Below are 27,736 nucleotides of genomic sequence, written 5' to 3'. Positions count from 1 at the left end.
TCTGTACACAAATAACCAGCATATAGGAGAGAGGAGCTTATGACAACATTTCGATCTAACTTGGACCATTTACAAAGTCACTCTGACCAACTTCGTAAATTTGTCAGACTGAAACAACATCATAAGCTCCTCCATCCTATGTGTGGGTTATTAGTATTGTTCCAGTCATGGGATTGTTCCTCTTTGTTCTTTATTTTGCTCTGTGTTCTAAATAATTTTCTAAACATATAATAATAAATCTTTGTTAATATGAATGAGACATTAGGTTAGTAGATTCATTTATTCTGTGCTATGTATTATGTATAATGCATTTTTATTTTTATGCAGTATTATAGTTTTGGTTTTCTTCTTACAGGAGCTTCAACACGAGGTGACATCACTTCTGGAGTTCCGGGACAATGTGCTGCAAGCTTTCCCTCATTTACAGGCCAGAGCATACCACTCTCTCACTCCCACCCATGTCCATGACCATCCATCTAGCCAGGCCTCCCAGCCTTTACAGGCTGTTCCTGCCACAAGGGGGGTGTCATCCCCCAGCAAATCGTCTGACGCCCCCCACCACGTGACCTCGGGTGATGGGAGGCAGCAGCGCCCTATGTCATCTTCAGCTGGAGTGACCACCACTGGTAACAGTGGAAACAACAGTAGCAGCAGCAGTACTGGTGGCAAGTCACTCAGTGAGACGCATAGCAGCTCAGCAGTGGCAGATTCGGGGTTCAGCACAGATAAGGCTGGAGGCAGTATGGGCAAGAGCTCATCTTCCTCAGCTGGCGACCATCTATCTGGAGTGGAGGAACATCGTTGGACCTCTGTAGAACCAGAACTACCCCTTGGCTCTGCTGAAGATGAACTGTTGCAGTTGCTTGAAGTCATACAAAGAAAAGGAACTCGATTACGAAATGAATTGGAACGGGCAGAACGTATGGAACAAGATAGATTAAACCAGCAACCTCCACCAGGTAGCTCTGCATCAGATCCCCTTGCATCCCCAAGACCACATCCAGCATATAGAGATTATTGGCCACATTCCCTGCCTGGGCCAATAGGACACTATCATTCTCGTGGAGATGTATTAGCTCCACCTCCCCCACCTCCACCTGTTGGCATGGCGATGGAAGCAGAGGCATGGGCGGCTGTGGATCGCCTTCGCCAAGACCGTCAGTATTTAGTTGGCAGAGTTAGTTGGGCAGAGGCTGAAGCTGCTGCGTCTCACCAACGTCTTCTTGATCTCCATGGGCAGCTTTTAGCTTTGGCAGGTGATAAACGGCGTCTTGAAGATCAAGTAAGGGCTCTCAGATTTGATCCACGACTTGATCCTCGAGTAGAGTCTAGAGTTGACTATGGCAATGATCTGAATTTGCAGTTTGTTAAAACTAATGGTGTTCGGCGGGATGGTCCAGCATCAACAGGTGGGATTGTTCATTCGGTGATGGGGGGAGTAAATACTGTTCACATTGTGAGTGACAACACCACTGCCACAACCACTACAGCTAACTTCTCCAAACCTCGTCGAGTGCCTCCTGCTGTAACAGTTAGTGTTGCCAGTGGAGATGGCACTGAAGAGTCTCATTGTGCTGGACCAACTGCTAGAGGCCGCATGATCCGTAGTGCATCAAGTGTACGCATTAATAGTGACAGAGATATTTTCCTGCCTAGGGTTCTCAAGGTGCCAATTCGAGATCGGACTCAGAGGCACTCAAACAAAGAATACAATACAGCTTCCAGTCAGAAAGATAACAGCAGTAAAGATCAGAATGCATGTTATAAAGACCCTAGCTCCGCTAGTGAAAATGTAAATGTTAAGGATTCAGCTTTTGCCTCAGCGACAGATGCAGTCAAGAAAGGTAGTGACAGAGTAGTAATTGAGAGAGAAAGAAGGGCTGGCAAGGCAGATGGTGGTTTCAGTATGCCTGTGAGCCTTCTGAAAGGTGCCCGTTTAAAGGTTCAGCCAAATAAGCAACGCATCTCTGCTATTCTAAGGGAAAAAGATGTGTTGGAACTGCAACGTCAACTTCTTACTACTGTGATGGAAACTGAGGTACTCGTATGATAATTTTTTGTTAAGCATCATCCAGCTCTTTTTCTGATTGAATGGCACTCTGAATGTGAGGTTTTTATTTTCATTGACTACGTTAAACCGTTGCCTGTGTGTGTTACTTATAATTACAGTATAAAAAATTCATTACCTTAGATCATGATTGCTATACTGCCATGTTTCCTTTCTTAATCAGCTTTAAAAATTATTTTTCATTATACAAGTTAACATTTTTCTTTTTACTTTTATAGACTTGAAATCTCTAAATCAAATCTTAGGCAGTCTCATTAACATTATAAGCAGTGATTAAGCTTGGAAATCCATGAGAGTAATTGTTGTGGTAGTGGTACAGTATAGTGATAATAATAATAATAATAATAATAATAATAATAATAATAATAATAATAATAATAATAATAATTAATTATTATTATTATTATTAATAAATTTATTTCCATATGGTTACCTTTTTTAACAAAATTGGATGACAGTTAATAGTAGCACACATGGAGAGCCCCTGGCTTTGCAGAACATTTTGGGCAAGCTTTAACCTATTCTAAGGCTAGTAGAACATAACAAAACATAAAAACCATTACATATACAATACATGCATACAAAGACACTAAGGATGTACATAGAATAAAAGTAATTCTAATGAATATAACATTTAGCATTACATTGCATCTATTCCTGCCATTTTTGCTGTACTCATAATTATGGGATAGATGATTTCTTAGAACACTATGTGCAGAACACGTACGTTTTGTTTTAGCCAGAGCTTTGTTTAGAGAGAAGCATAGTGTATACACAAGGGAATGCTGTGCACAAAGAATTTTCCTACCATACTTGTTGGCAAGGCTTCCCTCACATAAGTACAGTGGAACCTTGGCACTCGAACTTAATTGGTTCCAGAAGGCTGTTCAAGTGCTGATCTGTTTGAGTACAGAACAAATTCTTCCCAACCAATTTTCTTTTTGGTTGGCTGTTATCACTAACCCTCTTAGGCCCCATGGTGACTTATTTATACAGATAATATTAAATAAAACTAAAAAATGTAAAGAAACATGAAATAGTTTTCAGCGAAGTTCTGGCAGGTTGTGTTTGTTTGGTTGAGTGCCAAGCAAATGGTCAACTACCGAGCGATTTGTTTACCGAACAAAGCATTCGAATACCGAATTGTTCAAGTACGGAGCTGTTCGAGTACTGAGGTTCCACTGTATCTTCCTACCATACCCGTCAACAACTCTTACCTCACATAAGTTTCTTCCTGCCATACTTGTTGGCAAATCTTGTATAACATAGTGTCTCCCCATCATACTTGTCAGCAAATTTTGTCTCTCAAATGGATGACTCTCACTTTACCAGTACAGTGGACCCCCGGTTTACGATATTATTTCATTCCAGAAGTGTGTTCAGGTGCCAGTACTGAACAAATTTGTTCCCATAAGGAATATTGTGAATTAGATTAGTCCATTTCAGAGCCCCAAACATACACATACAAACGCACTTACATAAATACACTTACATAATTGGTCGCATTGGGAGCTGATCGTAAACCGGGGGTCCACTGTATTTTCTTAGTTTTACATTATGGTACTGTATTTATATTTTTCAAATTAAGTGAAGGTTGGGGGGTACCTTGATTCAAGTTATAGGAGCTTCCTTCCCTTTTCTTAGATCAAACCTCTTGAATCGTGTTACCCAGGTGCTATGTTGCCCTTAGAGGTTAACTGCTTCTTAATGAATATACAGTAATAACCCATTATTTATATAAACTTCATGACAATGTAAGATACACAATGGCTCTGAGTAAAGGCTCTAGGTTGTACATGTTTCATCTATAATGTAAAGATGTTTGACTCTCAGAATCAGTATTGATGGACAAGGATCAAATACAATACTGTAGTACTGTATAAGTTAATATGCTTTTGATTTTTACTCTAAAAATACAGGAATTTTTCAAATAATATTCGTTTGTTTAAAACTTGTTATTAGAATATAAGGGTTATGACTTTCAATAAATACATTTGAAAAGAAAGGTTATGAAATTCCCTGAATACATTGCTAGAACATAAGAAGTCTCCTGAAATGTATGTTGATAACAATTGAAATATTATAATTAAACACGATATTTAATGAAGTACTAATTTTAACAGGTTTTGAGGAAGCAAATTGAGACAGCTAGTGAAGAGTGGGTGAGCAAAACAGCCGAGTGGGAAGCGGAACACAGACACACACATTCCACCATCATAGCCTTGCGAGAGCAGAATCTCAGCCTTAAGACACAAGTAAGATTCCTCTGTATATATAAGTAAAGTTTGTATAGCTCAGCCTAAAGGCACAAGCAAAATTTAGTTGTAAACAGTATTTTAACCTAAAGACAAAGGTAAAGCTTGTAAGTACAGTATGTCTCAGCTTTGAGACATAGGTAAAGTTGATACTTCAGCATTAAGAAATGATTAAAGTTCCTTGTCTGTATACCTTGGCTTTAAGATATGTAAAAAAAATTCTGCATGAGAACTGTGATCTTAAAACAAAAAGACATTGAACTCTATTCCTAATGCAGAAACACTAGTAAGGCTTCTGTATCTACAAACCTCAACCTTAATACTTAATGTATGTAAAGTTTTTACACTACATTACATAGATGCAGAGTAATGGCATGAGTTAGTGCTCTGGAAATGTGCCATAGGAGTTTCAAACCAGCTTGACAATAATTTTCTTTAAAAAAAGATTAGTTTGGAATTAAATCAGATTCATAAAAAAATAAAGACCAAAATTAGTTGTACAGATTATTGGGAAAACTATATATATACTGTATTTCAGTGTAGCTTTTTTATATTATAGATGATAAAATTCGCAGATTAAAAAAGTAACACATTGCATACATTATGATAAACATAGAAAGTAAATCTTTTCTCTTCCCTGTTTTTTATTGTGCAGTTCAGAAAACATTTATTTATCATTAATATATCATTTCTATTTTTTCTTTGCAGCTTGAACACAGAGAGAGAACCGAGCAGAAAGACATTGGAATAAATGTGTGTCCACTAATGTTTAGTATATCCACCATGACTGAAGGTGGTGAAGCCGATTCTGCTGAGGCTGCCACTCATACTGTTCATCCTGGTCCAAATATAAAATATGATGTTGTAGTGCATCAAGAGGAATCCAGACGATCAGAGACCAATAACAACTCTGTAAACTCAGCATCATCTGAGTCTGGAAATCGCAAGGTACCATTAGCGGTAGAGAAGCCTCCACGTCGAAGTCGAGAAACTCGGAGTGCATCTACTGTTGGAACTCTGAATGCCCATGTTCCTTATCATGGTGGGGGAAACCTCTGTCATCGGGAATCGACTGGTTCAGAAGTTTCTGGAGGTAGAGATTCAATTGGACGTGGAGCTGGACCTCGTAGTAGACCCAACTTGGTTCACTCTGGCCGTGCCACTCCAACAGGCACTCCTCGCACGTCTCCTGCTCCTAGCATAAATTCCAGGGTGTGTACGACGAGGATTTCACCTCAGGAAGGAGGCCGAGCCACTTCCTTGGGACGCAGCAATAGTGGTGCCAATAGCCGTGTGGTAATAGGACGCCGGGACTCCATCAAGACCACTCAAACAAATGTCAAAGGAAATGGAAAGAGCAGTCCTGGGGTGGGTGGCCAGCACAAGGTACGCAGTCGGGGGGCGTCCATCTTAGGCCGCTGGCTAAATATACTTGAATAGCCACAACACACGTAAGTGCCGTGCCCGTCCAGACCTTGACGAATTTTATTCTTGGCCAGTAAATCCGAAACTTACCGTGAGACCACCTAAGTGACCACATGACGAGTGTGTTATAAACCAGACTTCTCGTTTTCTTTTATTAGTTGTATCATTAAACTAGGCTTTTTTTTTATTAGGCTGTTTCCTTCCTCTTACTTTCCTTTCTCTTTTCCAAAGATATTAGGGCAAGAGTCACAGGTGTTCTCAGGGAGGTTTCTAGGACTTAGGCTTCACTTTTTACTTGCACTTTTAACTGCTGGCAATGCAAACACTTTGTTAAGTTACTATAGTAGAAATACTGTAAAGTATTAATCACCAACATGACTCTCACAACATTGGTAGTTAGATATTTAATTAGTTGGAGACAAGTCGTCAAGGCACTTATAGTTGTAGTGATTTGACACAAGTAATTTTTAAAGTTTTTTATGTTTATAAAATACGAGGCCAGTGAGTTATTAATTGGCTACAAAGATTTCATGATATTTTGTGCATTTGGGTGTGTTGGGGTATGGTGGGATCTGGTCATGGGTGCGGTACTTACGGATGTTGCTTGGCATTTACACTTCATTAAATATCTTTAAGATGTCTGGCCAGTGGATGTATTTTTACTTATTATATTAGAAACTTACTTTATTAGTACAATTTCGTATCATTATCATCATGGTTTCTGATTTTTGTATATAGTAATGGGAAGAATGTTTACTTGCCAGACAGCAGTTTAGATGAAATGTCACCAAAAATCTCTTCCTATCAAAGTTTTTGTGGGCGTGTTGGCATGAATACTGTATCTTCATAGTGCTCTGTTGACAAGATGATAATCCTCAGTAGTACTGTACTGTAGTCTTAATTTTAAACCTTTTAGTTTAATAGTAAATCAAGCCATCTCACCAATGTAAGAAATAGTAGCTTGGTTTGGGGAGTACCTCTTGATCTTAATTAAGAACACACAAAAGTCTTGTGATATGCCTGAGTTAAAGATTTATTGAAATGTGCTGACCATACTAGTTGCAGATGATGTCATTGGATGTACAGTATTCATTCATTGCTTTTTTATATGTTTACTCTTTTTCTACCCTACATGAGGAGGATTCAACTGTAAATACTGCACTGTACTTCTCAACATGATTACCATATACATCCCATATGCTCACATATACTGAAACCAGTTTTTAAAATATACTGTACTTTGGACCTTGTAACTGAAGAGACAGTAAAAATACTGCCAGTTTGTATATTTCAATCGGTTTAAATACTCAAGATGATCAGTGTCATTGTGGCTCAAGTGTGGTTTTAGAATCATTCCTTAATTTTACTGCATGATACTATAAAGAAATAGAGGAAAAGACAGTTTTTCCTAAAATTTTCACACATTGTGATTAATCATTAAAAGAACCATACAAATATGCATGCTATTCTGTAGTCTGTTTTATAGGGCATATTTATATTCCTGTATATATCCTTATTAGAGTTTGACTTTGAAATATATTAAACGTATTACAGTTTTGCGAAGGTTTGTGAACTAAAGATTTACTGGTAAAATGCCTTGTGCAAAGCTTTGATACCTCTTACAACAGTCCCATTTCAGGGATTATCCCGAAGATCTTTGTTGGTGATGTGGATGATTTCTCTTCTAGTCTAATACTAGTACTCTTCACTTGTGCACACAGTATCTTTGGTGCTGTCCTCTATGCTTTATCTCCAGTTTATTACTTTCTAAATAAAATGATGTATTGTATATAATAAATCTGTACTGTATATAGATTTTTTTACCAGAGAAGTTGTCATTGAATTTTCCATTCAGAATAACCGTTATTTTCAATCTTAATTTTAGAATAGCTAAAATCAGTAACTGGGGGTAAACTTTTATTAAGGGTAAAGAGTCAGACTTTTATTTATTACTGTGATGTCTTCATGTATGTGAAAAATTTGTTTCTCGAGTGCTAGTGTTTGGAGAATTATTTTTAAATGTTTTAATACTATGAACAGAATTGTTTTTAATTTGGTACTGCAAATCTAATACATTTGTCAGTAGGTTGTAACATAATGCACAAAATATGTACAGTAGTAAAAATGAGACTAATGTTCTCTGTCTTGCCTAAATTTAAGAATTGGTTTTATTGATTCTGATGATACTGGTAAGCTTTAACATATTTGTTTTAACTTGATGCATAATGCAATTATTGACCTTTGCCTTTTTTAAGAGATAAATCAGAAACAAGTCTCTGGTGTTCCGATACTCTCTGACAGTGTTTGTACTCTGTGTACTGTATATATTGCGTATAAAGTACCTGGAATATATGGTATTGTGTAGTTACCTATTTAAGTTTGCAGAAAGGATGGGGAAGTGTAGTCTAGCTCTTAGGTCTACTGCTTGACTTTTAACCAACTAACTGGAAATAATTTTATTATACATATATTTGTTTTTTTTATCCTTTGTATGGAGTCAGCTTCCACTATAATTCTTCATTTCAATACATTTCTTTATAACACAAAGAAAAAAGTTTTCACTGGTTTATATGAGTACGTATATGATTGCCATCAGTTTTCTTTTGTTCTTCTCTAGTATCTATATAAGTACATGGGGATGACTCTCTGGTCCTACCACTTGACTGATAAAAATCATATCCTTGTCAGTACCCTGGAGTACTTTTCATGTCTTGTTCATATTCCCTCTTATCCATGTAGACAAAAAATCTTGTTAGCTCCCTTCTTTCTTTAAGGCTCATTCCCATTAGCTTAGTTACCAGTCTGGATGCACACCTTTGGACTTTAAGTTTCATTTTGTATTTTATTAGACAAAGATTCCACACAAGAATGTTAAATGTATTAGGGAAATTGTTTGTGTGTGTTTCATTGCTTGTTTTCACTTATTTGTAATCATTTGTGGTTGCAGGGGTCAATTCTCAGACCCTGACCCTGCCTCTTAACTTGCCACACTTCAGATTCACTGTCTTAGCCTCATGGGCCCTAATGTACCTACTCTTAACACTATTGGGAAAGGGTGGATATCTCTCTGTCTTTGGGAGAGAGAGAGTGAGTGATCATGGTGCCCAGTTGTAGCTACAGAACAATAGCTATGCTCATGGTATTCCAGCTTATATGTTGAGCATATCATATAATTAAATAAAATTATTTGTGGTTGTAGCACTTGCTACCTTTTCTTGTATTCCATTTCATTGTTTACTGTGCTTTTTGTGATAAATGGTTTTGAAAACCGACAAGTTGAAGATTGATGGACTGAACACATCGACTCCAGGCTGAGGGACTGATTACCTCAAACTCCTCTTCTTACACCCTTCTGATTTGTATTTGACTGATGAAGCTACTGTGTGGCGAAACGTTTCCTCAATAAAGATTCCCATATGTTGCATAAGTGTCTCAATCTTCAACTGTGCTTTTTACGAAGAAAAACTTTATTGCATCTTTTGACCTGTGACCTTTTCTTTTTCTTTTTGGTGCTTAGAAAAGTTTTAGCTATTTTCACATTTTATAAAATTTCACAAGTTTGTCTGTCCATTTTAGTCTTTTATTCTGGTTTATTTCCTTGAGACAGTTTTTCAGATTTGCATACTTACCTTTTTTTATAATCTATTTTTTGTTTTTTGTATTTTTTCTTTTAGCATCATTTATAATTTCCAATAGAAAATGATCACCTCTTTAAAACGGTTTTAAGTAGCATATTGATAATTCTCCCTTTTCTCTTGTATCGAATATAAGTTACCTTCTGTTATTCATGTCGCTTCTTTAATAACATTAATGGACTTGGTTGACTGTTTGCTCACAGTTCCAACCTCATACACTATCCAGTCGATTTCTTTATAGTTGAAGGGTTGGGAGGTAATTAAGTTGGAATCTAGGAAGAGAAGAGTAACTCCAGTTCCTCAGGTAGAGCCTTTCACCAGCATCAAGGCTTGGAGCCAATGCCAGAGTTAGCAGTTAAATTAAAATACAGTGAAATGAAGGTTGAACACAGGGGCCCTCCAGAAAGTAAATGAATTGATGTTTGTCTGTGTATCAGTTTTAACTTGATTTTCCAGTCAGTGATTACATAATAGAATGTTTCAAATAGGATACAATCATTGTAAGGATCATACAGCACCTGGAGAATGTGAGGCAGTCAGGTTTAAGGAAGGGAAGATCACCTATGTCAAGGAACCTCCCTTGAGAAGGTTTAACATGACATACACAGCCATTTCCATTAGAAAGTTTTTTTTTTTATCTTTAGTAACTGAATGACATTAACCCTTAAGTTGTCCAAATGTAGATCTGCGTTGACGTGCGTAGTGCTCCGAACGTAGGTTGTTTTTTTTACATACTTTCAAATGGAGAAAATTAAAGTCGGAGCGCTATGCACATGAACGTAGATCTATGTTTGGATAGTTTAAGGGTTAAATTGAAGACTAGACATGTCCAAAAGTTGCCTGTGGTTTGTCTGAGTGTTAACTGAATCCCGGTTGTAAGAGCCTGAGATTGGTTGTGTGACATCTGCAAGTAAAACTTATACACAAGCATATACAGTGATATGAAAAGATGAGTGCTACTCACAATGTCTTTAGTCTTCTGTGGTATAATAGTTTTTCTTCTGATCTGCATGGGAAATACTGTAGATTATTAATGAAGGAAGCAGTGTTTTTTGCATAAATTCCTTATACTGTATATATATTTACTTATAGTTTAGATTTCAGTATGATTGTATCCAAATAATATGCAAAATAAAGTTATTAAAAGCATATACAGTACTGTAATACATAAACTATGAGGAAAGTGATTAAAATAACAAAACCTAATCTTCCTTTTTTTGTAGTAAGCTTATAATATTAAAAAAAAAGGCAAAGGTCATTTGAGTTAGAAATTCATAGGCCAATAGTTTTGAGTCATAATTTATACACGTATGAATTATGTCCATTATTTAGATTGGTGAAAAACATAATTTTTTTTTTCATAATCTCAAAGCTACTGACAGACATAACATAGAAGAAAATTCCTGTTTGAGTAGAGGTATGGTAGTTCTGTTTTCTCTCACAGGGGGCTGGTGTGGTAGACTTCTCTTCCTCCTCCTCCTCCACCTCCACATCCATCATGTCCTCTTCCTCCTCCACCTCTTCCACGTCCTCCTCCTCCTCTCCTTCGACAGTGGCTGAACGTCGCACTAACAGACCCGCCTCCTTCTTCAGGTTTGTGTCAGATTTTTTGCTACAATCCTTTTAGTCATTTTCCTTTTTCTGTTATTTGTGATTATATTACAACTGTAGATAGTAAAAATAGAAACTCATTATTGTAGATATGACAGTAGTACTGTAGTAACTTGGATGAATGTAGTGAGTAGAATTAATTATGTCAGCATGCATGGACATAATTTGGAATGGATATTGCTCTTAACACTGATATTGTTGACATCTAACTTGCAAATTGGAGATAAATCTTTAGGTGACCTGACTTTTTAATGGTTCAGGACAGACCAAAACCTAGTCTGAAGATTCTGCTCCAGTTTGTGGATTAGTTGTTAATTGTGACTTAATCTTCAGTGGAATAGTTTGTTTATTTCCTCTTTTATATTGCTTGTTTCATGCATTTGGCAGGTAGTAGGTGTAGAGCATGATTTTGCATGAATCTAGTTGCTAAAAGGTTTTTTATATGAATGCAGCCATTATTGTTTACAGCTGTAAGCATGTTTGTAATACGTATTGTCTCCAATGTTAGTCAGAAAGCATCCCAGTTACATCTGTAATGTATTATATAATACTGCACCATATGGTAATTTATACAATACTAAAACAATAGAGAAGTCCTTCAGATAGGAAACCTGATGTTAATTTACAGCATTGTAATACATCAACTTAATTTGTCCAGCTAAACAGTCTGGATTGATTAATACTGTCATTGTTAATGAATGTAAAGCAGCATAAATGATTAACGATGAAAATTTACATAGTGTGATGTACTGTATAGACCAGGGGTGGGCAAACTTTTCAGTGCAGGGGCCACATTCAAAAATTCATGGGTAATGTGTTAAAGTTCCACAGTATTATTTGGAGTTGCGTGGTAATTTTTTTTGTTCAAATTTACTAATATTTTGTCCCCAAATAACGCGAGTATATGACTTGATCTTGGCGGGCTGCATGCTGCCCATTGGCCATAGTTTGCCTACCGCTGGTATAGACATACGTTATTGTTATATGAAGGATTAAGAGCCTGTAACAGGTATCAAGAAACTTCCCTCACTTGCTAGTTAGGTAATAAGGTGGTCTTGTAATTTTGTTCAGACTAAAAGGGGTGCTGAATCATCTGTTGTCAGTAAATCAGTCTTGTACCTGTATTTCATTTTCTCCTAGAGAGAAACCAGAAATTTCTATTTTATTGTAGGGCAAAGGGGTAACAGTTTGAGGTCTTGGAGTACTTCTAATTGTGTTCCGCTTCCTTCATAAATTTTTAAAACCTAATACGGAATGTTTATAATATAATGGAACATCATGACAGGATGAGGTAATGAAATTTCAAACTTGAATATTTATGGACCTCCCTAACACAAATTTATGCATACAGGAGGGCCCTGCATTACAGTGATTTACTAATCTTCTTTCTTTCAACAAACTGGCTGTATCCCACCAAGGCAGGGTGGCCCAAAAGGAAAAATGAAAGTTTCTCCTTTTCAATTTAGTAATACATGTATATACAGGAGAAGGAGTTACTAGCCCCTTGCTCCTGGCATTTTAGTCGCCTCTTATGACACGCATGGCTCACGGAGGAAGAATTGTGTTCCACTTCTCCATAGAGATAAGAGGAAATAAACAAGAACAAGAACTAGTAAGAAAATAGAAGAAAACTCAGAGGGGCATGTATACATATATGCTTGTCTATGCATGTGCAGTGTCACCAAATTGCAAGAAGAAATAGCAAGACATACCTGAAATCTTGCTTGTTTATAAGACAGAAAAAAGACACCAGCAATCCTACCATCATGTAAAACAATTACAGACTTTTGTTTTATACTCACTTGGCAGGACGGTAGTACCTCCCTGGGCGGTTGCTGTCTGCCAACCTACTACCTAGGATATATATAATTATATACGTGTGTGTGTGTGTGTGTGTGTGTGTGTGTGTGTGTATATATATATATATATATATATATATATATATATATATATATATATATATATATATGAGAAGAAGAAAAACTTTATAAAACTGGGATGCTTAAATGTGCATGGATGTAGTGCAGATGACAAGAAACAGATGATTGCTGATGTTATGAATGAAAAGAAGTTGGATGTCCTGGCCCTAAGCGAAACAAAGCTGAAGGGGGTAGGAGAGTTTCAGTGGGGGGAAATAAATGGGATGAAATCTGGAGTATCTGAGAAAGTTAGAGCAAAGGAAGGGGTAGCAGTAATGTTAAATGATCAGTTATGGAAGGAGAAAAGAGAATATGAATGTGTAAATTCAAGAATTATGTAGATTAAAGTAAAGGTTGGATGCGAGAAGTGGGTCATAATAAGTGTGTATGCACCTGGAGAAGAGAGGAATGCAGAGGAGAGAGAGAGATTTTGGGAGATGTTAAGTGAATGTATAGGAGCCTTTGAACCAAGTGAGAGTAATTGTGGTAGGGGACCTGAATGCTAAAGTAGGAGAAACTTTTAGAGAGGGTGTGGTAGGTAAGTTTGGGGTGCCAGGTGTAAATGATAATGGGAGCCCTTTGATTGAACTTTGTATAGAAAGGGGTTTAGTTAAAGGTAATACATATTTTAAGAAAAAGAGGATAAATAAGTATACAAGATATGATGTAGGGCGAAATGACAGTAGTTTGTTGGATTATGTATTGGTAGATAAAAGACTGTTGAGTAGACTTCAGGATGTACATGTTTATAGAGGGGCCACAGATATATCAGATCACTTTCTAGTTGTAGCTACACTGAGAGTAAAAGGTAGATGGGATACAAGGAGAATAGAAGCATCAGGGAAGAGAGAGGTGAAGGTTTATAAACTAAAAGAGGAGGCAGTTAGGGTAAGATATAAACAGCTATTGGAGGATAGATGGGCTAATGAGAGCATAGGCAATGGGGTCGAAGAGGTATGGGGTAGGTTTAAAAATGTAGTGTTAGAGTGTTCAGCAGAAGTTTGTGGTTACAGGAAAGTGGGTGCAGGAGGGAAGAGGAGCGATTGGTGGAATGATGATGTAAAGAGAGTAGTAAGGGAGAAAAAGTTAGCATATGAGAAGTTTTTACAAAGTAGAAGTGATGCAAGGAGGGAAGAGTATATGGAGAAAAAGAGAGAGGTTAAGAGAGTGGTGAAGCAATGTAAAAAGAGAGCAAATGAGAGAGTGGGTGAGATGTTATCAACAAATTTTGTTGAAAATAAGAAAAAGTTTTGGAGTGAGATTAACAAATTAAGAAAGCCTAGAGAACAAATGGATTTGTCAGTTAAAAATAGGAGAGGAGAGTTATTAAATGGAGAGTTAGAGGTATTGGGAAGATGGAGAGAATATTTTGAGGAATTGTTAAATGTTGATGAAGATAGGGAAGCTGTGATTTCGTGTATAGGGCAAGGAGGAATAACATCTTGTAGGAGTGAGGAAGAGCCAGTTGTGAGTGTGGGGGAAGTTCGTGAGGCAGTAGGTAAAATGAAAGGGGGTAAGGCAGCCGGGATTGATGGGATAAAGATAGAAATGTTAAAAGCAGGTGGGGATATAGTTTTGGAGTGGTTGGTGCAATTATTAAATAAATGTATGGAAGAGGGTAAGGTACCTAGGGATTGGCAGAGAGCATGCATAGTTCCTTTGTATAAAGGCAAAGGGGATAAAAGAGAGTGCAAAAATTATAGGGGGATAAGTCTGTTGAGTATACCTGGTAAAGTGTATGGTAGAGTTATAATTGAAAGAATTAAGAGTAAGACGGAGAATAGGATAGCAGATGAACAAGGAGGCTTTAGGAAAGGTAGGGGGTGTGTGGACCAGGTGTTTACAGTGAAACACATAAGTATTTAGATAAGGCTAAAGAGGTCTTTGTGGCATTTATGGATTTGGAAAAGGCGTATGACAGGGTGGATAGGGGGGCAATGTGGCAGATGTTGCAAGTGTATGGTGTAGGAGGTAGGTTACTGAAAGCAGTGAAGAGTTTTTACGAGGATAGTGAGGCTCAAGTTAGAGTATGTAGGAAAGAGGGAAATTTTTTCCCAGTAAAAGTAGGCCTTAGACAAGGATGTGTGATGTCACCGTGGTTGTTTAATATATTTATAGATGGGGTTGTAAGAGAAGTAAATGTGAGGGTCTTGGCAAGAGGCGTGGAGTTAAAAGATAAAGAATCACACACAAAGTGGGAGTTGTCACAGCTGCTCTTTGCTGATGACACTGTGCTCTTGGGAGATTGTGAAGAGAAGTTGCAGAGATTGGTGGATGAATTTGGTAGGGTGTGCAAAAGAAGAAAATTAAAGGTGAATACAGGAAAGAGTAAGGTTATGAGGATAACAAAAAGATTAGGTGATGAAAGATTGGATATCAGATTGGAGGGAGAGAGTATGGAGGAGGTGAACGTATTCAGATATTTGGGAGTGGACGTGTCAACGGATGGGTCTATGAAAGATGAGGTGAATCATAGAACTGATGAGGGAAAAAGAGTGAGTGATGCACTTAGGAGTCTGTGGAGACAAAGAACTTTGTCCTTGGAGGCAAAGAGGGGAATGTATGAGAGCATAGTTTTACCAACTCTCTTATATGGGTGTGAAGCGTGGTTGATGAATGTTGCAGCGAGGAGAAGGCTGGAGGCAGTGGAGATGTCATGTCTGAGGGCAATGTGTGGTGTGAATATAATGCAGAGAATTCGTAGTTTGGAAGTTAGGAGGAGGTGCGGGATTACCAAAACTGTTGTCCAGAGGGCTGAGGAAGGGTTGTTGAGGTGGTTCGGACATGTGGAGAGAATGGAGCGAAACAGAATGACTTCAAGAGTGTATCAGTCTGTAGTGGAAGGAAGGCGGGGTAGGGGTCGGCCTAGGAAAGGTTGGAGGGAGGGGGTAAAGGAGGTTTTGTGTGCGAGGGGCTTGGACTTCCAGCAGGCATGCGTGAGCGTGTTTGATAGGAGTGAATGGAGACAAATGGTTTTTAATACTTGACGTGCTGTTGGAGTGTGAGCAAAGTAACATTTATGAAGGGATTCAGGGAAACCGGCAGGCTGGACTTGAGTCCTGGAGATGGGAAGTACAGTGCCTGCACTCTGAAGGAGGGGTGTTAATGTTGCAGTTTAAAAACTGTAGTGTAAAGCACCCTTCTGGCAAGACAGTGATGGAGTGAATGATGGTGAAAGTTTTTCTTTTTCGGGCCACCCTGCCTTGGTGGGAATCGGCCAGTGTGATAATAAAAAAAAAATAAAAATAATATATAATATATATATACAATATATATATAGGTTGGTAGACAGCAACCACCCAGGGAGGTACTACCGTCCTGCCAAGTGAGTGTAAAACGAAAGCCTGTAATTGTTTTACATGATGGTAGGATTGCTGGTGTCTTTTGTCTGTCTCATAAATATGCAAGATTACAGGCATGTCTTGCTACTTCTACTTACACTTAGGTCACACTACACATACATGTACACGTTTATTTATACACACTCATCTGAGTTTTCTTTGATTTTATCTTAATAGTTCTTGATCTTATTACTTTTCCTTTTATATCCATGGGGAAGTGGAATAAGAATCTTTCCTCCGTAAGCCATGCGTGTTGTAAAAGTCAACTAAAATGCCGGGAACAATGGGCTAGTAACCCCTTTTCCTGTAAAGATTACTAAAAAGAATAAGAAGAAGAAAATTGTCAAAGTGGGAAGTCTGAATGTGCGTGGATGTTGTGCAAATGATAAGAAAGAAATGATTGTGGATGTTATGAATGAGAAGAAACTGGATGTCCTGGCTTTAAGTGAAACAAAGCTGAAGGGGGTGGGAGAGTTTCAATGGAGAGGAATAAATGGGATTAGGTCAGGGGTTTCAAATAGAGTTAGAGCTAAAGGAGTAGCAATAATGTTGAAGGATAAGCTATGGCAGGAAAAGAGGGACTACAAATGTATAAATTCAAGGATTATGTGGAGTAAAATAAAGATTGGATGTGAAAAGTGGGTTATAGTAAGTGTGTATGCACCTGGAGAAGAGAGAAGTGTAGAGGAGAGAGAGAGATTCTGGGAAATGTTGAGTGAATGCGTGGGGAGTTTTGAATCAAGTGTGAGAGTAATGGTGGTTGGGGATTTCAATGCTAAAGTGGGTAAAAATGTTATGGAGGGAGTAGTAGGTAAATTTGGGGTGCCAGGGGTAAATGTAAATGGTGAGCCTTTAATTGAGCTATGTGTAGAAAGAAATTTGGTAATAAGCAATACATATTTTATGAAAAAGAGGATAAATAAATATACAAGGTATGATGTAGCACGTAATGAAAGTAGTTTGTTAGATTATGTATTGGTGGATAAAAGGTTGATGGGTAGGCTCCAGGATGTACATGTTTATAGAGGGGCAACTGATATATCGGATCATTATTTAGTTGTAGCTATAGTTAGAGTAAGAGGTAGATGGGAAAAGAGGAAGGTGGCAACAAGTAAGAGGAAGGTGAAAGTGTATAAACTAAGGGAGGAGGAAGTTCAGGCGAGATATAAGCGACTATTGGCAGAAAGGTGGGCTAGTGCAAAGATGAGTAGTGGGGGGGTTGAAGAGGGTTGGAATAGTTTTAAAAATGCAGTATTAGAATGTGGGGCAGAAGTTTGTGGTCATAGGAGGGTGGGGGCAGGAGGAAAGAGGAGTGATTGGTGGAATGATGAAGTAAAGGGTGTGATAAAAGAGAAAAAGGTAGCTTACGAGAGGTTTTTACAAAGCAGAAGTGTTATAAGAAGAGCAGAGTATATGGAGAGTAAAAGAAAGGTGAAGAGAGTGATGAGAGAGTGCAAAAGGAGAGCAGATGAAAGAGTGGGAGAGGCACTGTCAAGAAATTTTAATGAAAATAAGAAAAAATTTTGGAGTGAGTTAAACAAGTTAAGAAAGCCTAGGGAAAGTATGGATTTGTCAGTTAAAAACAGAGTAGGGGAGTTAGTAGATGGGGAGAGGGAGGTATTAGGTAGATGGCGAGAATATTTTGAGGAACTTTTAAATGTTGAGGAAGAAAGGGAGGCGGTAATTTCATGCACTGGCCAGGGAGGTATACCATCTTTTAGGAGTGAAGAAGAGCAGAATGTATGTGTGGTGGAGGTACGTGAGGCATTACGTAGAATGAAAGGGGGTAAAGCAGCTGGAACTGATGGGATCATGACAGAAATGTTAAAAGCAGGAGGGGATATAGTGTTGGAGTGGTTGGTACTTTTGTTTAATAAATGTATGAAAGAGGGGAAGGTACCTAGGGATTGGCGGAGAGCATGTATAGTCCCTTTATATAAAAGGAAAGGGGACAAAAGAGATTGTAAAAATTATAGAGGAATAAGTTTACTGAGTATACCAGGAAAAGTATACGGTAGGGTTATAATTGAAAGAATTAGAGGTAAGACAGAATGTAGAATTGCGGATGAGCAAGGAGGCTTCAGAGTGGGTAGGGGATGTGTAGATCAAGTGTTTACATTGAAGCATGTATGTGAACAGTATTTAGATAAAGGTAGGGAAGTTTTTATTGCATTTATGGATTTAGAAAAGGCATATGATAGAGTGGATAGAGGAGCAATGTGGCAGATGTTGCAAGTATATGGAATAGGTGGTAAGTTACTAAATGCTGTAAAGAGCTTTTATGAGGATAGTGAGGCTCAGGTTAGGGTGTGTAGAAGAGAGGGGGATTACTTCCCGGTAAAAGTAGGTCTTAGACAGGGATGTGTAATGTCACCATGGTTGTTTAATATATTTATAGATGGGGTTGTAAAAGAAGTAAATGGTAGGGTGTTCGGGAGAGGGGTGGGATTAAATTATGGGGAATCAAATTCAAAATGGGAATTGACACAGTTACTTTTTGCTGATGATACTGTGCCTATGGGAGATTCTAAAGAAAAATTGTAAAGGTTAGTGGATGAGTTTGAGAATGTGTGTGTGTAAAGGTAGAAAGTTGAAAGTGAACATAGAAAAGAGTAAGGTGATGAGGGTATCAAATGATTTAGATAAAGAAAAATTGGATATCAAATTGGGGAGGAGGAGTATGGAAGAAGTGAATGTTTTCAGATACTTGGGAGTTGACGTGTCGGCGGATGGATTTATGAAGGATGAGGTTAATCATAGAATTGATGAGGGGAAAAAAGGTGAGTGGTGCGTTGAGGTATATGTGGAGTCAAAAAACGTTATCTATGGAGGCAAAGAAGGGAATGTATGGAAGTATATTAGTACCAACACTCTTATATGGATGTGAAGCTTGGGTGGTAAATGCAGCATCGAGGAGACGGTTGGAGGCAGTGGAGATGTCCTGTCTAAGGGCAGTGTGTGGTGTAAATATTATGCAGAAAATTCGGAGTGTGGAAATTAGGAGAAGGTGTGGAATTAATAAAAGCATTAGTCAGAGGGCAGAAGAGGGGATGTTGAGGTGGTTTGGTCATTTAGAGAGAACGGATCAAATTAGAATGACATGGAAAGCATATAAATCTATAGGGGAAGGAAGGAGGGGTAGGGGTCGTCCTCGAAAGGGTTGGAAAGAGGGGGTAAAGGAGGTTTTGTGGGCGAGGGGCTTGGACTTCCAGCAAGCGTGCATGAGCGTGTTAGATAGGAGTGAATGGAGACGAATGATACTTGGGACCTGACGATCTGTTGGAGTGTGAGCAGGGTAATATTTAGTGAAGGGATTCAGGGAAACCGGTTATTTTCATATAGTCGGACTTGAGTCCTGGAAATGGGAAGTACAATGCCTGCACTTTAAAGGAGGGGTTTGGGATATTGGCAGTTTGGAGGGATATGTTGTGTATCTTTATACGTATATGCTTCTAAACTGTTGTATTCTGAGCACCTCTGCAAAAGCAGTGATAATGTGTGAGTGTGGTGAAAGTGTTGAATGATGATGAAAGTATTTTCTTTTTGCGGATTTTCTTTCTTTTTTGGGTCACCCTGCCTCGGTGGGAGACGGCTGACTTGTTGAAAAAAAAAAAAAAATATATTATTATTTTTTTTTTTTATTATCACACTGGCCGATTCCCACCAAGGCAGGGTGGCCCGAAAAAGAAAAACTTTCACCATCATTCACTCCATCACTGTCTTGCCAGAAGGGTGCTTTACACTACAGTTTTTAAACTGCAACATTAACACCCCTCCTTCAGAGTGCAGGCACTGTACTTCCCATCTCCAGGACTCAAGTCCGGCCTGCCGGTTTCCCTGAATCCCTTCATAAATGTTACTTTGCTCACACTCCAACAGCACGTCAAGTATTAAAAACCATTTGTCTCCATTCACTCCTATCAAACACGCTCACGCATGCCTGCTGGAAGTCCAAGCCCCTCGCACACAAAACCTCCTTTACCCCCTCCCTCCAACCCTTCCTAGGCCGACCCCTACCCCGCCTTCCTTCCACTACAGACTGATACACTCTTGAAGTTATTCTGTTTCGCTCCATTCTCTCTACATGTCCGAACCACCTCAACAACCCTTCCTCAGCCCTCTGGACAACAGTTTTGGTAATCCCGCACCTCCTCCTAACTTCCAAACTACGAATTCTCTGCATTATATTCACACCACACATTGCCCTCAGACATGACATCTCCACTGCCTCCAGCCTTCTCCTCGCTGCAACATTCATCACCCATGCTTCACACCCATATAAGAGCGTTGGTAAAACTATACTCTCATACATTCCCCTCTTTGCCTCCAAGGACAAAGTTCTCTGTCTCCACAGACTCCTAAGTGCACCACTCACTCTTTTTCCCTCATCAATTCTATGATTCACCTCATCTTTCATAGACCCATCCGCTGACACGTCCACTCCCAAATATCTGAATACGTTCACCTCCTCCATACTCTCTCCCTCCAATCTGATATTCAATCTTTCATCACCTAATCTTTTTGTTATCCTCATAACCTTACTCTTTCCTGTATTCACCTTTAATTTTCTTCTTTTGCACACCCTACCAAATTCATCCACCAATCTCTGCAGCTTCTCTTCAGAATCTCCCAAGAGCACAGTGTCATCAGCAAAGAGCAGCTGTGACAACTCCCACCCTGTGTGTGATTCTTTATCTTTTAACTCCACGCCTCTTGCCAAGACCCTCGCATTTACTTCTCTTACAACCCCATCTATAAATATATTAAACAACCACGGTGACATCACACATCCTTGTCTAAGGCCTACTTTTACTGGGAAAAAATTTCCCTCTTTTCTACATACTCTAACTTGAGCCTCACTATCCTCGTAAAAACTCTTCACTGCTTTCAGTAACCTACCTCCTACACCATACACTTGCAACATCTGCCACATTGCCCCCCTATCCACCCTGTCATACGCCTTTTCCAAATCCATAAATGCCACAAAAACCTCTTTAGCCTTATCTAAATACTGTTCACTTATATGTTTCACTGTAAACACCTGGTCCACACACCCCCTACCTTTCCTAAAGCCTCCTTGTTCATCTGCTATCCTATTCTCCGTCTTACTCTTAATTCTTTCAATTATAACTCTACCATACACTTTACCAGGTACACTCAACAGACTTATCCCCCTATAATTTTTGCACTCTCTTTTATCCCCTTTGCCTTTATACAAAGGAACTATGCATGCTCTCTGCCAATCCCTAGGTACCTTACCCTCTTCCATACATTTATTAAATAATTGCACCAACCACTCCAAAACTATATCCCCACCTGCTTTTAACATTTCTATCTTTATCCCATCAATCCCGGCTGCCTTACCCCCTTTCATTTTACCTACTGCCTCACGAACTTCCCCCACACTCACAACTGGCTCTTCCTCACTCCTACAAGATGTTATTCCTCCTTGCCCTATACACGAAATCACAGCTTCCCTATCTTCATCAACATTTAACAATTCCTCAAAATATTCCCTCCATCTTCCCAATACCTCTAACTCTCCATTTAATATCTCTCCTCTCCTATTTTTAACTGACAAATCCATTTGTTCTCTAGGCTTCCTTAACTTATTAATCTCACTCCAAAACTTTTTCTTATTTTCAACAAAATTTGTTGATAACAGCTCACCCACTCTCTCATTTGCTCTCTTTTTACATTGCTTCACCACTCTCTTAACCTCTCTCTTTTTCTCCATATACTCTTCCCTCCTTGCATCACTTCTACTTTGTAAAAACTTCTCATATGCTAACTTTTTCTCCCTTACTACTCTCTTTACATCATCATTCCACCAATCGCTCCTCTTCCCTCCTGCACCCACTTTCCTGTAACCACAAACTTCTGCTGAACACTCTAACACTACATTTTTAAACCTACCCCATTCCTCTTCGACCCCATTGCCTATGCTCTCATTAGCCCATCTATCCTCCAATAGCTGTTTATATCTTACCCTAACTGCCTCCACTTTTAGTTTATAAACCTTCACCTCTCTCTTCCCTGATGCTTCTATTCTCCTTGTATCCCATCTACCTTTTACTCTCAGTGTAGCTACAACTAGAAAGTGATCTGATATATCTGTGGCCCCTCGATAAACATGTACATCCTGAAGTCTACTCAACAGTCTTTTATCTACCAATACATAATCCAACAAACTACTGTCATTTCGCCCTACATCATATCGTGTATACTTATTTATCCTCTTTTTCTTAAAATATGTATTACCTATAACTAAACCCCTTTCTATACAAAGTTCAATCAAAGGGCTCCCATTATCATTTACACCTGGCACCCCAAACTTACCTACCACACCCTCTCTAAAAGTTTCTCCTACTTTAGCATTCAGGTCCCCTACCACAATTACTCTCTCACTTGGTTCAAAGGCTCCTATACATTCACTTAACATCTCCCAAAATCTCTCTCTCTCCTCTGCATTCCTCTCTTCTCCAGGTGCATACACGCTTATTATGACCCACTTCTCGCATCCAACCTTTACTTTAATCCACATAATTCTCGAATTTACACATTCATATTCTCTTTTCTCCTTCCATAACTGATCATTTAACATTACTGCTACCCCTTCCTTTGCTCTAACTCTCTCAGATGCTCCAGATTTAATCCCATTTATTTCCCCCCACTGAAACTCTCCTACCCCCTTCAGCTTTGTTTCGCTTAGAGCCAGGACATCCAACTTCTTTTCATTCATAACATCAGCAATCATCTGTTTCTTGTCATCCGCACTACATCCACGCACATTTAAACAACCCAGTTTTATAAAGTTTTTCTTCTTCTCTTTTTTAGTAAATGTATACAGGAGAAGGGGTTACTAGCCCATTGCTCCCGGCATTTTAGTCGCCTCATACGACACGCATGGCTTACGGAGGAAAGATTCTTTTCCACTTCCCCATGGACAATAGAAGAAATAAAAAAGAACAAGAGCTATTTAGAATAAGGAGAAAAACCTAGATGTATGTATATATATATATGCATGTGCGTGTCTGTGAAGTGTGACCAAAGTGTAAGTAGGAGTAGCAAGATATCCCTGTTATCTAGCGTGTTTATGAGACAGAAAAAATATATATATATATATATATATATATATATATATATATATATATATATATATATATATATAGGTATGTATATTCTTGATAAGTCTGATGTGTTTCCAACTTTATTGTATGATTGTGAAATCATACTGCACATGCTGCTAGCCCTCATAAAAAATTCACATTCTAATTCATAGGTTCAGGCAATTTATCCTATTTTCCTAGCATCATCATTAGCATATCTGGTAATATCTGTTTAACCCTTTCAGGGTTTCAGCCGTACTAGTACAGCTTACGAGCCAGGGTTTTTGACGTACTAATACGCCTAAATTTTAGCGCCCTCAAATCTAGCAAGAGAAAGCTGGTAGGCCTACATATGAAAGAATGGGTCTATGTGGTCAGTGTGCGCAGCATAAAAAATATCCTGCAGCACAGTGTGTAATGAGAAAAAAAAAAAAACTTTGACTGTGTTTTTGGATTAAAACAGCGACTTTGCACTGCGTTTTCATATGGTATTTATTGTTGTACATATTTTAGTTTTCCTGGTCTCATTTTATAGAATGGAAGACATATTACAGGAATTGAGATGATTTTGACTGGTTTTACAAAGAAAAGTACCTTGAAATTGAGTTCAAAGTAGCAGAAATGTTCGATTTTTACCGAAGTTCAAAAGTAAACAAATCATGCTATGCGTCCAATACATGTCAACTGGTGAGTCTAATATTCTTTCACAAGTGCGCTGATATTATTTATACCATTTCTACACCAATGCAGTAGTCTGCATAACACTAAATCTTCTATTTTTTTGTGAGAATAAAAATTCAAAGTGGAAAGCAAAAGAATGTAAGAGGGGGATGGGAACGTGACTAATGAACAGAGGAAATGTTATTTTAGTGCCAGGAATGTCTTTCTTGTTTATTCTGGACCCTATTCTGAAATTGGCATCTTTTGAAATTTGTGTGAAATTGGCAAAATTGCTAAATTCTGACCACTGTGTTGGATAGTTGAAATCGGTAAATGGGTGGTTTCTTGTACTCATTCGATAGAAAAAATGGAGTTCTAGCGAAATAGTTATGATTTTTGTCGACAAGTACACTGAATTGGCCGAAAATAGGGATCAAAGTGGCCAAAATCACCGATGCGTAAACATCGTCGAGACCTCTAACTTCGCGAGAGCATAATTCTGTAAGTTTTCCATCAAATTTCATACTTTTGGTGTCATTATGATCGGGAAAAGATTCTCTATCTTTTCATAAGAAAAATAATTTTTTTTTTAAATTTGGCCGACCCTGAGAACAAGTCTCTGAGAGGGCCTGTCGACCCTGAAAGGGTTAATAGATGGACATTAATGGTTTATGTTGTTTAGTCAGCAATCACTGACCAGGAGCATACCATTATCCTCTATACAGTACTGCATACTGCTCTTCAACAACCCATGTGGAATTGTACATGTACAGATTGGGATAACTGATTGAAAATACTGTACAAACCTGCAGCTCATTAGAGATGATCTATAGTTGGGGACCATATCCTATCTACATTATAAATATGTACACACAGATCCTGAAATAGGACTACATGCAAACCATGATTAAACTACAGTGGAACCTCAAATATCGAACTTTCTTCGGTCCAGAAGGCTGTTCGAGTGCCTTTACTTCGAATGAATTTATTCCCATCAGGAATAATGTAAATTAGATTAGTCCATTTCAGACCCTCAAAAATACACTTATAAAAGCACTTACAAAAATACACTTACATAATTGGTCGTGTTGGGAGCAGTTCGATTTTTGAGGTTCCACTGTATAGCCAATCTCATGATCTCTTGTGTTCATATTTATAATGTAGGTATGATACAGGCCCCAACTATAGACTATCTCTAACATACTTCAGGTTCATATTGTCAGTTATTTATCCCAGCCTGTACATTCTTCTCAGACTTGCATTAGTCTTTGAAGTTCGATTTTGATTGCTCTTTAAATTCACAGAAATCCATGAAATTCAAACATTTGTTGTATAGTTAAGTAAAAAATTGTCATAACTGACTATATGATGAGGTAGCTAGTTGTAGTTAATTACCAGTATTAATTAATTAAGTGCTTGGTCAACACTGCTTTTAATAACTATTCAGTATTTTGATAATCGAGTCATAAAATATACCAATTTGTGCAGATCGTGATATTATTAGAATACTTCTGTAGATAAAGCACTTTTTCACATTTTCTGGGACATTCAGCACTGTACTCTATTAATTTTAACAGATTTATTCAGTATATACTAGATAATAAGGAAGCAAAATGGATATAGTAATTATTGATAGAAGTCGAGTTCACATAATGTGAGTACAAAACTTTAAGAACAACAATGCCTTGATTTAACGGGCACATAAAGAGGAGCGTGTGGCTGGTGATGGTGATTGTGGTAGATAGAAATAAGATTTTTTGTTGTGATTGTTAACAATAATGGACAATTCAGAAACCAGTGGACTTTGTCTCATATAGCCTAAATCTGTTAAATTGAGAGTTTACTGTAGAAAATTTTTGCATATGTATAATATACTGTATCAGCATTATTCAAGTTAAGGTACATTATAATACAAATATTATTTGGTTCATAAAACATTATTTCAGATATTGATAAGAATAATTATTGTACCATACCTATCAAGTATACAAAGCGAAATTTAAACTTATTACTACAACATTTTGCAGGCTTCCCCGGCATGCTGCAGTGACCAAAGCATTATCAGCAAGTCAAGCACAGTGATGAGTTCAGATTGTTCCAGCCAGCAGCTCTTCTTCCTCAACTCAAGCTTAGATTTTTCAAGTTCCCCATTGAATCTCTCTGACCTACAAAGTTCTTCCCCAGCAACCTCTTATGACTCTGCCACTCCTAAGAAAATATTTACTGCAAATGGTCAAAAGAAATTAAGAAATTTCTCTTGGAATGTTAACAAGGCTGCTCAGAGAAGGTTGAGCACTGGCTGTCTTTACAATGAAGATTTAAATGATGTAACCAATATAAATGTAAGTGATTCAAAATTGTCATATGCTGGTGGGAAGACAAGCCTCAAATGTGAAAATGAAAGCAGTACTGCCTCCTCTGAGCTGAGATTGTCTAACCTTAAGAGTGGTTCTAATTCATCATCTCTTGGATCTGGTAGTAGCTTTTATGATAGCATCAACACAGATGCTGAAAATATGGGCAGTGGTAATAAATTGATGCATGTAGAAGTAGCCTTTGAGTGGAACCCCATACCATCACAGAAGATCCAATATCTTCCTCCTGCTGGTCACGTGTGGACTCCAGCTCACATGCTGAGTTCAGACAAGCACCTGCCCCCTGTTACTAGTATCTTGCATAGGTGGCCAACCCCAACAAAGATTCCTATTGTGCATCCCCATGGAGATTCTTTCAAAAGAAAGAAAGGCAGCCTTAGTGAAAAGATACCAAAATGTGTTGATAGAGAGAGCAATGCACAGCAGTGGATGGCTGATTCTTTGGAGGATGAAAATCAGGGCTTTGATGCCATAGGAAAGATGAAGGGCAAGTTAAGAGTAATGAATGGTGCTGTGCGAGTTAAAAGTGTTGATCGTCCATCTGTGCTCTCTATGGTTCAAGAAACTTCTAGTTCATATTCAGAGTCAACACTAGGAAGAAATATGATTAGCAGTCCAAAGTCTTCAACAAATATTCAAGCAAACAAAGTAAGTGAAAGCTGTGACAAAAGAACATCTGACTTGGATGGGTCACGGATGCACCTAGGACAACCCCAAGCATCATTGTTGAAGGAAGGTGGCTCTCCAGCAAGGTATACTGATACTGATGATCTGAATTCACGTGTTCACCAGATTTTGGCACGCATTGCAGGAAGTGCCCAGTAATGAAAAGTTTTGTTACACTATTTTATCATATTCACATAATCTCTGCTGATTACAAAATATTTGATGTAATAAGAACTACAAAAATTATTCAGGTAGGTTCTTAATCAAATATTACTTTTTATGAGCTATTGGTATTATATATTTTATTTTAATAACTTTATGACTGGTCTCAGTTATATATACCCCTAAGCTTTAAGAATAGTGGATTGTTACTATAGTTATGGGGGTAATATCTGAGAATTTTAACTCCTTTTAACTATGTTGTTATGAATTTTTGTTATAATGGAATTACTTAGGATTGGGCATTTTTCCTTAACTTATTTGCTATGTATTATATTTTCTTTTCTACTTTTGCCCATGTACTCATATTGTGATAGGAGTATATTCATTCCATGCCTCATATGTGAGTCATATTGTGTTGAAGGTCTTTACTCACTAAGGTACTTGACGTTTTAGCCGGGTACCTGAGCTCGCAGCTATGCCAAAGTGCTTTGACAAATTAAGCAACCATTG

General features: G+C 38.1%; 1 protein-coding gene across 1 annotated transcript; it reads left to right on the top strand.

Moving 5' to 3' along the window:
* The first annotated feature begins 266 nt into the window (after positions 1–266).
* On the top strand, positions 267–27,366 carry LOC128686873 (uncharacterized). The gene is made up of 4 exons (XM_070082516.1): positions 267–2,038; positions 4,192–4,323; positions 5,032–5,709; positions 26,051–27,366. The coding sequence occupies exons 1-4, from the start codon at positions 299–301 to the stop codon at positions 27,221–27,223; spliced, it is 3,723 nt and encodes a 1,240-aa protein (XP_069938617.1). The 5' UTR covers positions 267–298; the 3' UTR covers positions 27,224–27,366.
* The last annotated feature ends 370 nt before the right edge of the window (positions 27,367–27,736 follow it).

Source organism: Cherax quadricarinatus, chromosome 7, assembly GCF_038502225.1.
Source record: "Cherax quadricarinatus isolate ZL_2023a chromosome 7, ASM3850222v1, whole genome shotgun sequence".
Taxonomy (NCBI): Eukaryota; Metazoa; Arthropoda; class Malacostraca; order Decapoda; family Parastacidae; genus Cherax; species Cherax quadricarinatus.
This window is presented reverse-complemented; position numbering and strand designations above follow the sequence as displayed.